The sequence below is a fragment of the Zeus faber genome (genome assembly GCF_960531495.2).
Source record: "Zeus faber genome assembly, chromosome: 12".
NCBI lineage: Eukaryota > Metazoa > Chordata > Actinopteri > Zeiformes > Zeidae > Zeus > Zeus faber.
Window position 1 is genome coordinate 22,650,796 of NC_137196.1, and position 13,499 is coordinate 22,664,294.

Here is a 13,499-nt window from a genome sequence, read left to right on the forward strand (position 1 = left end):
TGATACAGAAGAACCCGTAAAACGGATTACCACACAAGTTCCTGTACGGACAAATAAACGAGTGCATTTTTAACGTTCCAATACTAACTTACTCCAAGTGCTTCTCTTATACTAAATCTAGCAGGCAATCCCCCCCTCCAGGGAAGCACAATGGCCTTATAAATGTCAAGATGACGTCTCCGCTGTGATGATGTGTCACTAGGGGAAATGCCTCCATCGACTTCTGCCGACGGACAAGTTGCCTTTTCAGAGCCGTCGCCCCACGGAGCTGAGATAGCCGTCGGGGAAAAAAACCCTTTTTGAGCAACAAGGAACTTTGTATTCTTGGGCTCTGGTTCAACTTCGTTTGGTAACCACACCCCCAACACTACAAACAAATATTACCGCACGCGCTAATTCGCTGGGAGGTCGGAAGGGAAAGAGAGCGTAAAAGCGTGAGAAAATACACCAACGCCGGCGTTCGGGATCTGAAAGCCGCCCCGATAGAAAAAACGGGGTTTTAAGGGATTTGCCGGGAGCCAGTGAGTCTGAACGCCTTTATGGCTGGAGAGCAAATTCCATGGGAATTCACATTCATGTGAAACACTTGACATTTATTCCGAGTTTTTTTTTACGGCATAGTTTTCCATAAAACTATGCCGTAAAAAAAAAAAAAGGAAAAAAAACAGTACAGAGAGAGACTAAAGATGCAGGCGATGGTAATAAACCAAAATATGTCTTTTCAATGATTCGATTGAACTTTAATAATAATTGAGCATAACAATTGAGTCTTGCTGCCTTTTGATCCGTTTTCCAGCCGGGCGAGTGACCTTTCCTTGGATTCCGCGTCAATACAATAATCTAATCTGCTTTTTAGAAAAGAAAAGCCAGAGCCCGGCTGCATTTCTTACGCTGGGCCGGTGAATGCTTTATCTTCGAGAGTGATTCCTTCAAAGAATCCGACGAGATTTCGCCATCTTTTTTCTTTTCCTTCGCTGGAAACCGGGAGACCCATACTCGCCGTCAAAAATGTGACCCTTGCGCAACTGCTTTTTAAACATTTGACTGCGAGATAGACATTTTACGCTCAAATAATAATTTCACGGGCGTCAATTATACAAAGCACGTGCTCGCAATTCGAAATGTTTGATATGTTGGATTTTCCGGGCTCTATTATGCGTATTGACAAATAAATATTTAAATTGTAATAGCTTGGATGTAAGAGAAGGAGTGCTGTTCTTAGTTACAATAGTTACTTAATAGGCCTGTATAGCCTGTATAGCCCTGCTTTGGGATCGTGTTAGTTCTTTAAAGAAGGACCACGAGTGCGGTCATTGGAAAACCTTAACATTCTACCGCATGTAAGTGAGCACAGCACACATTTGTCACGGTTGTGGCGCACATGTGGCCTTGAATGCTTTTTTTTGTTTCCAGAAGCGAGAGGCTGCACTTGATATTAAGGGAACCCGACGTATGACCTTTAATTGTGGCTCCATAAAAGCTACCTTTGTGCGGAGGGTCAATGCCTTCAAAATGTGTGAGGCCACAGTGGCACCCCTGACAGCCCTCCATTGTGCATGGTTGCATGTGACATGGGACGGAGTTTATCAGCCAGACAGATTTTATTTTATTTTTTTTTCAAATTTAAGCTCAACGCCGCAATCAGAAGAGTTTTGTCGCTAGACCTTGGAAATGTATATCCTTGCTGACCTCAAGGGTGAAATCTTTGTTCGCCGTGCAAAAGTTGAGCTGTATTATCTAACGTGACCTAGTTCAACTCTATCCATACAACCATGGCTGCTAATTAAATCTCTAGAGATAACTCTCTGTCACGCGCACACACACACACACACACACACCTTTCACAGGGCACAGTTCCTTTGTGATTTCATGACAAACATTGGATTACGGCTGCACTGTCGCTTGAGTTCAAACCCATTAATGACCTCATGTTTGCGATCATCATCATCGTCATCATAATCACCATAATGGTCGATGATGTTAATCACATCTTCGGCGCGCCGTCCTGACTCTCCATTATGCACTTCATAGCGGGTGTGATTACTCTGACCTACTTCACCAGCCAATTGCTTGAAAGGGTGGAGAGAGAGTCCACGTGGATAACCTGTTGCCGGGGGCTACAGGGACAAGACGTTGTTCAGTTCATTGTAGGATGTTGGCGCAGTGTCATTTGTGGTGACTTAATTTTCCCAATGGAAGTATGTTAGCACCCTGAGGAAAATAATAATTTTTATTATTATTTTTACTATTTATCCGATTTGGAGTTTTACGCTTTAAGTACCAGCTAAGGGATAAATAAATATGATCCATTTCAGTGAACTCACTCTATAACTGGCGCATGCTCTAATACAAAAGTACAGTACCATGCAGTCCTGCAACTGAAATGGAGTGAATTTGCGGGCACGGCCTCTGCAGAAATGGAATAATTTACGGTGTCCCACCATTGCGGTTGTGTTCGACCACAATTAGCTCGGTGGCTGTAAATAGACCGTCTCACACTTTGACACGTTTAATAAAAGTGCTGTAATCGCACTCAACTTATCGACAGTTATTTGATGTGTCGGTTCGATCAGTCCGTTACGTTTGACGAGGCAGTGACCCCAACATAGAAACCGGGGGTCGCTTTTATTCACGTTCCTCTAACGGAATAGAGTGGTGACTGCATGCCACAGATACAGACCCCCCTAGGACTCACTCCATAAAAGTTATTTCAAATGACGGCTATCGATCCTGCTTTTGAAAGTTAAAGAGTTATATAATTCTTCGGTAAAAGGCGGAGGGCCAACCATTAGGCGGAGCACACAGGCCGTTCCATTTGATGTGTTCCCTCCACGTCAGCCGGGCGGTCAGGCTTTCCTCCCCGGCACAGAACGGACCTCGGTAACAAAGTCAGACCCTATCGATCCTTCCGCCTGAGGTGTAAACAGAGTGTGCGAGGTTGCGACGTCCCGGGGCGCTCGCCGCAGAGGAGCAGACGCCGACCTTCTTTCGGGAACCCAACGCTCAGAACCCGATGTTCCCGTCCTTGGGAACCGTTGACGGTCACGCTTATTGGCCTTGGATTGACAGAAGAAGCTTTTGTGGTCTTCCCTCCACGCCGTGTCTTTTAACTCGAAAAGGGTCCCTTCCCAAAACAATGGATTTTTTTTTTTCTTTGAACGCATTTCAAAGTTTGTCACATAAAAGGCAGAGATTTGTGTAAAATCCATTGTGCCGTTTTTGTCGGCGAACATGAATAGCTTTGAAAATAACACCATATACTATAAATCCATCCGTCCATACATCCAATCTCCCTGTCTTTCGTTTTTTTCTTCTTCAATCGGTCATTTCCTGCAGAGCTACTCGAGACCTCCGCACCGTGTACGTGTGAGAGCCGTTTTGCGTTTATTTACCCTGGCCCCGTAAAGAATCTATTCGTTGCACGCAGTCATTTATTATGTAGTTTTCGTCTCCCCCCTGCTGAGCTGCGCCGGCAGCCAGAGGGGCTACCCAGTGGCTCAATGCGCCCTTGACCCGCCTCTCCGCCACCGCTGCTCCCCTCATGTCAACACAGTTCACAGTAACTGGGTCGCCTCACATACAGACAGTTGTTCTGTAGCTTCTATATTAAGTGGCCCCCGTGGCCCCAAAACAAATCCTCCCCCCCCCCCCCCCCCTGTTCTTCACATGTTGCCCTACACTTACTAACGCAACAGGACAAAGCCGATCAACTACTCTGTGCGTGTGCATGTGTGTTGGTGTCAATGACGTGCCAAGTATTGATTGGTTGCTGTCACACAGATTAGCCATCCATGTCAGGCTATGGGATGTTATCTCAGGTCAGTCTAATTGATGGTTGCCGGTCCCATGTGGACACTGTGGAAAAGCCTTTGGGCGGGGGCTCCATCGTTTGAACGGATTTCCTCTCGGCGTTTAACTCTCCCCTGAAGACCACTGTTGTCCATCCCACTCGTGCCGGTCCCATGTGGACACTGTGGAAAAGCCTTTGGCCGGGGGCTCCATCGGTGGAACAGATTTCCACTCTGCGTTTAACTCTCCCCTGAGGGCCACTGTCGTCCATCCCACTGTGATTTCCAGTAGCTGCTTCTAGTTTTTCCACTATTTACTATTATTTTTGCAGGAGCCTTTAATATGTAGCTTGTGATTAATATCAACATACCCACCACCTATCAGATTATATCATAGAGGTCATATCACCTTATTCAGATTATTACTGGTGGGCTACAGCGTTTACCAGAAGCCTTCCAATACTTCACCGGGCGTGTGAGCACGCCGACCCCTTTTTATTCTGCATATTACAAACACTATATGAATTGACAGCAACAGAGGACTCTCTTGTAGTTGTTATCTAATCTCTTCTCCTCAATCCCCCACCCCCACCACCTCCTCCAACACACAGGTGTGACGTGAGGCTGTCCAGAACAGGAAACGGGAGCGGGAGAGGCGCCGGAGGGGTGTCTGGAGAGGAGAAATAAAGAAGTGCGGGAGCCGAGGGAGTCAAGGGAGGTCCACCGTCGCTCGGGATGAAGAAGAGCAGGAGCGCGCAGGGAGTGGCGGCCGGCGACGTGAGTATCGTTTGCCAATCGCGGCGGTCCGTTCAGAGGGGACCCGGTCGTTGTTTTTCGCGGGCAATCTTTGTCCGCACTCCAGATCTGAGCTTTGTTGTGGCTCCTAGGTCTGTTAACCCCTCTTGCGCCGCCCTCTCTCTGAGAGCCATTGCAGCAGATATTTGCCGGGACTCTGAGGTGCAGTTTGTCTGGAGAGGTGGTCGGTGACTCATTAACAGACTGCACACAACAGACGGTCGTCCGGCAGCGCGGGCTACGGGAGGGTGTTGGAAAGGTTTTTTATTTTTTATTTTTGTTTTTTTGGGGGGTGGGGGGAGTGGAGAGAGGAGGGAAGGATAAAGCCAGAGGGATAGGAAGCGATGGAGTGGGATGCTACTGCTGGAGATAGAACAATCAGAGAGGGAGAAAGTCAATGTCGGGAGGGAAGACAAAGAGATGTGAGAGACCCGGAGTGAGGAGAAAGGTGGAGGAAAAGAAGAAGAAGAGGGACAGAGAGCTGACGGAGAGGCCCATCTGTTTTTCCTCCTGTCGCGGGTGTTGTCAGACTGAACGGAACAGAACAGATCACCCTCGGTGTCGTCGACCAGGAAGTGCTAGCAGACGAGGCCACGCCCTTGTCCTCTGAATATTTACCGTCGTTCTTAAGGCTCCGGCTCTTCTTTTAGACCGCGCCCGATTGATCTCTTTTTCAGTTTCATTACCAAACTGTTGTTAAAAGGATGGGGATGTGGAATTCATTTTCTAGTTGTTAAAGCATAATATAACAGCTTTGTCACAACTATTATCTCTGTTTACTTTGTTCACAATGAGATTAAATTCTTAAATATTGTACTGTATTATCTAGTTTAAAATAATTCATTTGTCATGGCACCATATTGTAAAAAACACAAAAATAGAAAACAATTAGACCTAGTTAATATTATCATCTTTTTATAGAAGGCGTAAGATGTTTTAATTTCAATGATTTTGTTCATGCCAGGACAGTGATCATTTTGGCAGTAATAATGATAAATGCCAAAAAATGAGAAACCATTATAAACTATTTAGATTTTGTATTATTCTACTATTTTTAGTAGCTATTTATTTGGCATTTTCATGCTTTATAGACAGTGACCGCATGGAGACAGGCAGAGAGAGAGAGAGAGAGAGAGAGAGAGAGAGAGCGAGGATGCCATGCAGCACCTTGTGCCGGAATCGAACCCGGGCCGCTGCGACTTTTTGAAATATTTCCCATTGAAAATTCTACTTCACAACATGACTTCACAGTTTTGCGACCGGTCCTGATGGATTATCAATTTTTGAGCAGTGATAGTTTGTCAGACCGACCGGCCACAGAGAGCCACTAGAAACCCATAATCAGTGCTTTTATCCATTTCCCCAAAACCATAGATCCCACCGCTGAGTGGGACCCCCCCCCCCCCTTAACTCCTCAGTTGGTCCTGGTTGGGGCAGAGCAGAACGTGTATACGGTGTTTACAGTACATCTCCCGGGGATGCAGTGAAGCCGAAATTCTTTTTTTCCGGTGATTAAAGCGATGCCCGTCTCCTTCCGTCGTCTCCGGGCTTCGGCTGAGCTCATTTTTCCGACCGGGGTGAATGATGAGGCTTTTTGGACGTATCGTTTATTCGAGCCCCATTGCCAGGAAAAGCCTTTCATCTCCAGCCTGAAAGCGCGGTCCATTTCCAGTTGACGTTCATTTCGGACGTATTATGCTTCTCCCCTTCATCTTGGATATGTGCGCGTTCTGTTCCCGGCAAAGCTCATTGTGAGTAATCAAGGCTTCGGGTGTTCTTGATTTTCAATTTCATCGTTCGGCCTCTGTAGGCGCGCGCTGACGTGTCAGGATGTCAACATTTTTAGACGCCGCTTCCTTCTCCCGATGAGGTCTGGGCTACGAAGGAGGAATCAATATTCGACTAAGATTACATGTCCCGCTTACAGAGACGCAATCGCTCAACAATTAATAGATCGCACGGCGGTGAAGCGGCCCGGGCACCGCCCCCGTATCGACGGTTTGGACCTTTAAGGTTTCTGGCTACGACGAAGGTTTGACGGGAGCGGTCACATTACGGGGAAATGGAGAGAATGGCTTCGTGTCGGTATTCAATTTCAAGGTTCCTTCCTGAGGCAGGAAGCGTACGTCTTGGAGGCGGCAGAGACAGAAAGGAAGAAAGAGGGGGCGCGTCCCTGGGCCGGGGGGCGGAATGAATCGGAGAGAATAACATTTCCCACAAGTCCCCGGGGGAGTCAGAACATCTGCGCTCGCTGACAGAAAGGACTCCCGTCTCTCTTCTTTTCTCCGTCTCTCTCACTCTGTGCGGTGTCTTTGTCTCTCTCTCTCTCTCTCTCTCTCTCTCTCTCTCTCTCTCTCTCTCTCTCTCTCTCTCTCTCTCTCTCTCTTCAGTTTCGTGACCTCGTTCAGCCCCGGCGCTGACGTTCATCCTGCCGTCCGTGCCCCCATGTGACCGCTCCACATCTGATTTACCTTCTCTGCTCACTATGCAAATTTCGCTTTTGCCGCCCTTCCTGTTTGACGTGCACGTTCCGCTTTCGTTTCCGCTGCAGATGTTTTATTCACCTTTTTTGTTGCTTCCTCGCAATATCACTTCTCGAGTTATTTAAGAGTTAAATTGTATCCATTTGCGTGGAGTCACTTAAAAATCTTCCAGCTCATGCCAAACCACCTGACCAACCTCAAATTGTTGCTGATCTGACTGAATGGTTTTGGTAAAAAAAAAAATGACAACCTGCAATTATTGTTTTTATTGAGTGAAGTGGGGTTTCTCTCGGATGGGTTTTTAAATGTTCTTATTTTTGTTTTCAAAATTGAATCTTTTATCTGTGTCTTATCTCTGAAGCGCTTTGAAACCCAAAGTTATAATTATTATTATTGTTATGATGATGATGATTATTATTATTATTATTATTATTATTATTATTATTATTATTATTATTATTATTATTATTATTATGTTAAAGGACCTTCATCAGGCTATTTGCCTAATGCCCTTTATACAGTATACACATTTTAAGTGCAAATCTATAGTGTGCTGGAATTCTTCTTTTTTCGCGGACTTCCAGTTCCTCCCCCTCTACGTGCAAAGAATATTGATTTTATTTCATGGACTGATGTGAAACCACCGTCTCTTAAGGCTGTTTTTTTCTTTTTTACAGAATTACAGACGTGATTCAATTTGGATCAAAAATGTTGTGACTGTTAATCTGCGGTTGACTCGACTGGTCCGAATCTCAACGGGTCTCACCTGTATCGATAGCTGTCCTCTCTTTGTCTCTCTCTCGCTCTCTGTCATTTGATTAAGCCTGTCAGTCGCCTTTTCGGCAGAGAATCAGGGCTCATTCGTATTGCGCCTCTCCCTCCACCTCTCCCACTGTACCTCTCTGACTCACACACTCCGCGCACCTTTTTTTTCTTCCTTTGTCTTTTGCTTGTTCCTCCTCTCCCTCAGTTCTCTCGTTATTTCTCTCTCACCTCATCGGGTGCCTCGGAGCAAGTCACACGCCACACCGACCCTGTTCCCCGTCGTGTGCGCGCGTGTGCCTGTGTGCACGTGTGTGTGTGGCGTCCTCACACAGAGTGTCACATCATTTCTGTTTTTTTCAACCCGCCACACATTCTTCTTCACAGATGGATTCTAGTTATATTCCGGCCCCCCCCCATCCCCATCTCTCTGTCATCCCTGTCTTCCCCCCTCCATCCCCCCATCTCGCTCTCTCTCTCTCTCTCTCTCTCTCTTTCCCTGCTATCTAATGAATAGCATTAAAAGGAGAGGCGGCAAATTGATGAGGTCCTATTGGAAGGGGGACGCTCCAAACAGCATCTCCTGGGAAAATGTTGAACATGGGCAGATGTTTTAGCCGATGTTCGAGCTGTGCGCATCCCGTTCCCCGAGGCCACCCGTGCGTTCCACCTGAATCAAAACGAACTTACTGGTTAACTGGGATGTTAACTATTGTTTTTTTTTTTTCCTTAAATTGGGAAATGTGGAAAGGAAAACCAGATTAAAATGTTCTTAAAGGCAGGTTTGGCCGCGTTCAAGGCTTCACAGTCCTAAATCAATTAGACAGCGCAGGAGGTTGGAGGTTAGTGTTGACCTGGACGAACAACGCCACCTGGAGCTCAACAGTGGGAAATGTAGAGGATGGAAGTCTTTATTGTCTTAAGACAGTGGGAAGCACTGTGCCCCTGGCCCCTGGCCCCTACACATTGCATGGCATTCAGCCTTTCAGGCCCAACTAACTCCTCTATACATGTCTGGAGAGTTCCCCGTTTGGTCCGGACCACTGGACAACAGGGTGAATATGGGTAAGGCCTGATTGAGGAGCAAGTCCAAAGACAATGTGGAGATTGAGATGCACACAGCATATACTGTATAATGCGATGCAGCAAATCCTTTTCTCAACTTTCTCTCGTGCTTTTGTGTTTAGTTCTCGCCTTGTTGACTTTTCCCGGTTTCCCCTGCCCTCCCAGGAGAACAAGGAGGCCTGCGCCGGACACTCAGCGCTCTCAAGCAGCTCCACGCTCGGGGCCGAGTTGCGCATGGTCCACCGGCGCTTCTCCGGCAACCTGCAGCTGCCCCCGTTGTCGTGGCGACAGGCGGAGAGGGAGCGGGACGAGAAGGAGAAGGGGGAGAGGGAGTGGGGCGGCGGCCTGACCCCCGAAGAAGACTGGGTGACCCGGATCAGGCCGACGAGCCTGCCCATCGTCTCCCTGCCTCGCATCGACATCACGGAGGCCGACCCTGACAGGTGGGTGAGCCAAGGAGGAGGAGGAGGAGGAGGAGGAGGAGGAGGAAGAGGAGGAGGAGGAGGAGGAGGAGGAGGAGGAGGAGGAGGAGGAAGAGGAGGAGGACGAGGAGGAGGGATGAAGGTCAGTTACTGCTGGACCACTATGATCTGTCACCCCTCAGGGAAGAACTCCTTGGAAAACTGTCTCTTCCGCCAGGAGAATAATAACTTTTTAATGGTGTGAGTTGACGGTGCTACAGAATTTATGCTTTTTAATGTTTGGGGTTTTTTGTTTTTTTTTTTGTTTTTTTTTGCCAAAAAAGACTTATCAACCCATAGCGAGTCCCATAAGAGAGAGAGAGACACCAGCTCCCCACAGTCAACGGCAACTGCAACTAAATTATGATTCATTTATATTAGGTTTGGGCCATGTCAGTGCCCTCGCACCCATTTTCAACCTCTTTCTGATTGGAATAATAACCTTTATTTGCATAGCACCTTTCATATTGTATGAAACACTGTGCTGTACGTTAATGGGAGGAAATATAATAATAATAATAATAATAATAATAATAATAATAATAATAATAATAATTATACCAATAAAATAATAACAATAATAACACCACTACTACTACTACTACTACTACTAATAATAATAATAATAATAATATTCATAATAAAAATAATAATATAACCAAAAGCAAACTGTTAGATAGATAGATAGATAGATAGATGGAAGACTTTATGGAGGTGTTAAGTGTGGGTTTGGGTTAGGGTTAGGGTTAGGGTTACAATGTTGAATGTACTGCATGGGAATATAGCCGAAGAACTGACTGGTTGACGAGGAACTGATTGACACTAATCGGCATCTAGGAAATATCACATAAGAAATATTTAAGAAATATCTGGAATATCTGGTTCATCCAGTGTTGTTTAAATGTATTTTTTCTTCATCTCCTTTTTCAGGCACATGTGGATACTTTATTCATCCCCAGAGGAAAATTACGGAAAATATGTTCCACTTATTTAAAATAAGTCATCTGCAGCAAAGGCTGATGAGTTGAAGCAGTTTGAGCTTGTTTATTGCATTCCGCTTTGGAGGCTCGGACAAAGCGACAAGATGAACTCATCTGAATGTACAGTATGTCCTTGAAAAGTCTGAAGAAAAAAAAAGTTTCTGGTCTTTTCGGTTAATGCAGATATAGCTAAAAAAAGATGATTTGCATTTTAAAAAAAAATTATCATCATCCTCATTTATTATGTATTTTTTTAATATATATTTTTACAAACATTCAAACAGAGATGGGCAGTATCAAAGTATTATATGGTTGCCAGTTAAAAATATGTCATGATACATTTTCCCTGGCACATCAGTGGATTGGAATTCTTAACAACTTGTAGGCACACACACACACACACACACACACACACACATACAAACACACACACACACACACACACACACACACACACACACACACAAACACACGATTGTTATTTGTAACTGTGGTACAGCCCTAACTACATTGACCGCTTTGACTGAGAACATGGATGTATTAAGAGACCACCAGCCCCAAATGTGTCTCTTTTCGATGACTTTACTTGGAGCCGCATCATGAAGGTTTCTCTGAACTAACAGGGAGTTAAATAGATTCATATTCAGAACTTTACATTTGAACCTTTCATTTTGGTTTACTTAACCAGCACTATGTAGGTTTCTTTTTTTTTATGTTTTCAATCCAGGAATGAAATGATTCCCAGCATATCCTGATAAAAATGTGTTCTGTTTTGTGAACTGAATTACATTTAGCAGACGCTTTTATCCAAAGCGACTTACAATTATTCAAACACCGACGGACGCAGCCATCAGGAGCAATTAAGGGTTAAGTGTCTTGCTCAAGGACACTACAGCATGCTAGCAGGAGCAGCCTGGGATCGAACCAGCAACCTTTAGATTACTAGACGACCAGCTCTACCTCCTGAGCTACCATCCCGTCTGAATAATGAGCATGTATTATATGCATTTGTGTTTCTTATCTCAAATCCAAAAGTGTGGAAATCTTGTGATATGACATCCAGTCCGTACGGCCCATCCTGACTTCCAAACACCGGCGCCATGTGCTCAGCCTCCCCTGACATGTTCTTTGTCAGAAAGCTTTCACGTTAAGCAGGGCGCAATCCCACAGACCTCAGAGTACGAGTAAATCAAGCAGCAGATGCTAACGATAACATCGCCAGACTGGGAAGTCACGCAAATAGTTATATTCCAGTAGGATCCTCCCTTTTTTCAGTGTTCCCGTGCGTGGGTCCTCCTGTCCTGGGGGAACGTGTCCCCGTAACCATATAAAGACTGGAAAGTACGGAGCATGCTGCGGATGTAGTTTGTATGCTGCAGCACACCTGTGAGACTCAGTAAACCGCAAAAAGACTGTCCTGCATTCTGTCGGTGGGGTTTGGGTGGACACCGCTTCTACCCTCCCCCTGAACGGAGGCTTTGGCACGATGGCGCGGTGGGGTATCATCTGGGGCATCGGGAGGCGGCCAAGCCGAGGGAGGGTGGAATGGTGAACACGCCGACTAATCTGCGTGCTTAAACAGAGGGAGGGGCGGTCGAATAAACAGAGTGAGCGTCCCAGCCCAGAACGGCCCTTTTCCCATTCGCCCCAGGCCTCCGTCTCTCCAGCACATGGCTTGACTCTGGACGGAGAGAGAAGGACGCTCCATCTCTCCGTGTCTTCCTTCTTTCATTTTAATTTTTCATTTTTTCACCCATTTCCCGGTGAAGAGGGGAAGGATGTATCACAAGTCCCCTCGATGCAGGGCCGCGCTCTTCGACTTCAGCGAGGAGGGGGTGAGCCGAGCCCACCTCCCGGCACCCAGGTGACTCTTGGTCGCGCTTCAGTCTTGACAATATTTGGGTAACCTTCATCGATGCGCGCGCCCGGCCTCGTCTCCAGGACCCGTTGAGATAAAAGGGGCGTGTTTGAGTGGAACTGCATTGCCGGTCATTAAATGTCTACAGTGCTAATTGAAATATTGAAATATTATATATATATAATATAATGCGATAGTTTGAAAATTGCAAGATCCGGACGTTTCCTCCCACGCTTCGTCCCATGCTGAAGCGCATTTAGCAGGAATGTTTTGTTGTTGAGATAAATATTCCGGCATGCTCCCCCTGTGAGTTGTCGAGGAGATTAATATGACGCGCAATCCGCGGTGTGTGACGTGTGCCGCGCCGTACAAGCGTGTTGTTTGCGCGCTGCGGTGGCCTCGGTTTTGCCTCCATCTGAGCTCCTTTGGGCGGAGGTGGTTGTGTGTGAGGGCGTGTGTGGCCTATGTGTCTGGATAATCCCGTGTTTACATCATATTATCGGGCCAGAGGGTGAATGTGGGGCACATACAGTAGTGGTGGCGGCCTGCTGGTCACGCCATTAAAGGATCTGCGGCGTGCGAAGGAGGGGGAGAGAGAGAGAGGGAGAGAGAGAGGGAGAGAGAGGATACACAGTAGGAGTAGGTCACACTTATGTCAATGGTTGTGTGACACGGCTCTGATGGGTGGAATATAAATTTGTGATATTTTTTTTTATAACTGTTAATTTTTTTTCATTTCTTGGGGACCGTGTGACCACAATTGCATAATCCAAAAAATAAATAAATCAATACGTTAAAGGCACTTTTGGAGTGTGATACGCCAAATATGGAGCGGTTCATCCCCCCGTGCCTCTCACATTCCTATTCATACCCCCCATTTATGGTCAAATGCACAGATCTGCCTCTGTGCGTAAAACCTAACATCAAAACTCAAAATGATGGATGACAGTGTTGATGTTTGCGTGGCAGTAACCAGTATGAAGTTTAAAGCGAAGCTCTTGGCCGCTCCGTTGTTATTACATACTCCCTTCTCTGTACGACCCTGCTTATCTCAGTCAGTGACGTGAGGAAGAGGAGAGCGCCAATCCAGCTGTCCATCGCTTTTTATCGCAAAGGGAAAAAAAACAACAACCCAAATCTGAATTGTTGCGTGGAAGTGGCGGCGATCAAGGGAAGTTCCCCGAACAAGGAACGCTCTGTTCCAGGGTAGCTTTCAGAGTTTGACAAGCACCGCTCAGGTGGGTTTGCTTGGATCAGGTTTTGGAGCGCGGCGCTCGCTCTGGCAGTCGAACGTTGTACTACATGTT

The 13,499-nt window shown here is 46.3% G+C and overlaps 1 protein-coding gene across 1 annotated transcript in view; it reads left to right on the top strand.

Moving 5' to 3' along the window:
- The first annotated feature begins 4,504 nt into the window (after positions 1-4,504).
- Positions 4,505-13,499, top strand: part of pde4bb (phosphodiesterase 4B, cAMP-specific b) — a 36,511-nt gene continuing 27,516 nt past the window's right edge. Inside the window, exons 1-2 of the mRNA XM_080010956.1 lie at positions 4,505-4,565; positions 9,059-9,336. Of these exons, the coding sequence (XP_079867082.1) occupies positions 4,524-4,565; positions 9,059-9,336 (320 nt within the window). The 5' untranslated portion in view covers positions 4,505-4,523. The remainder of the gene's footprint in view (positions 4,566-9,058; positions 9,337-13,499) is intronic.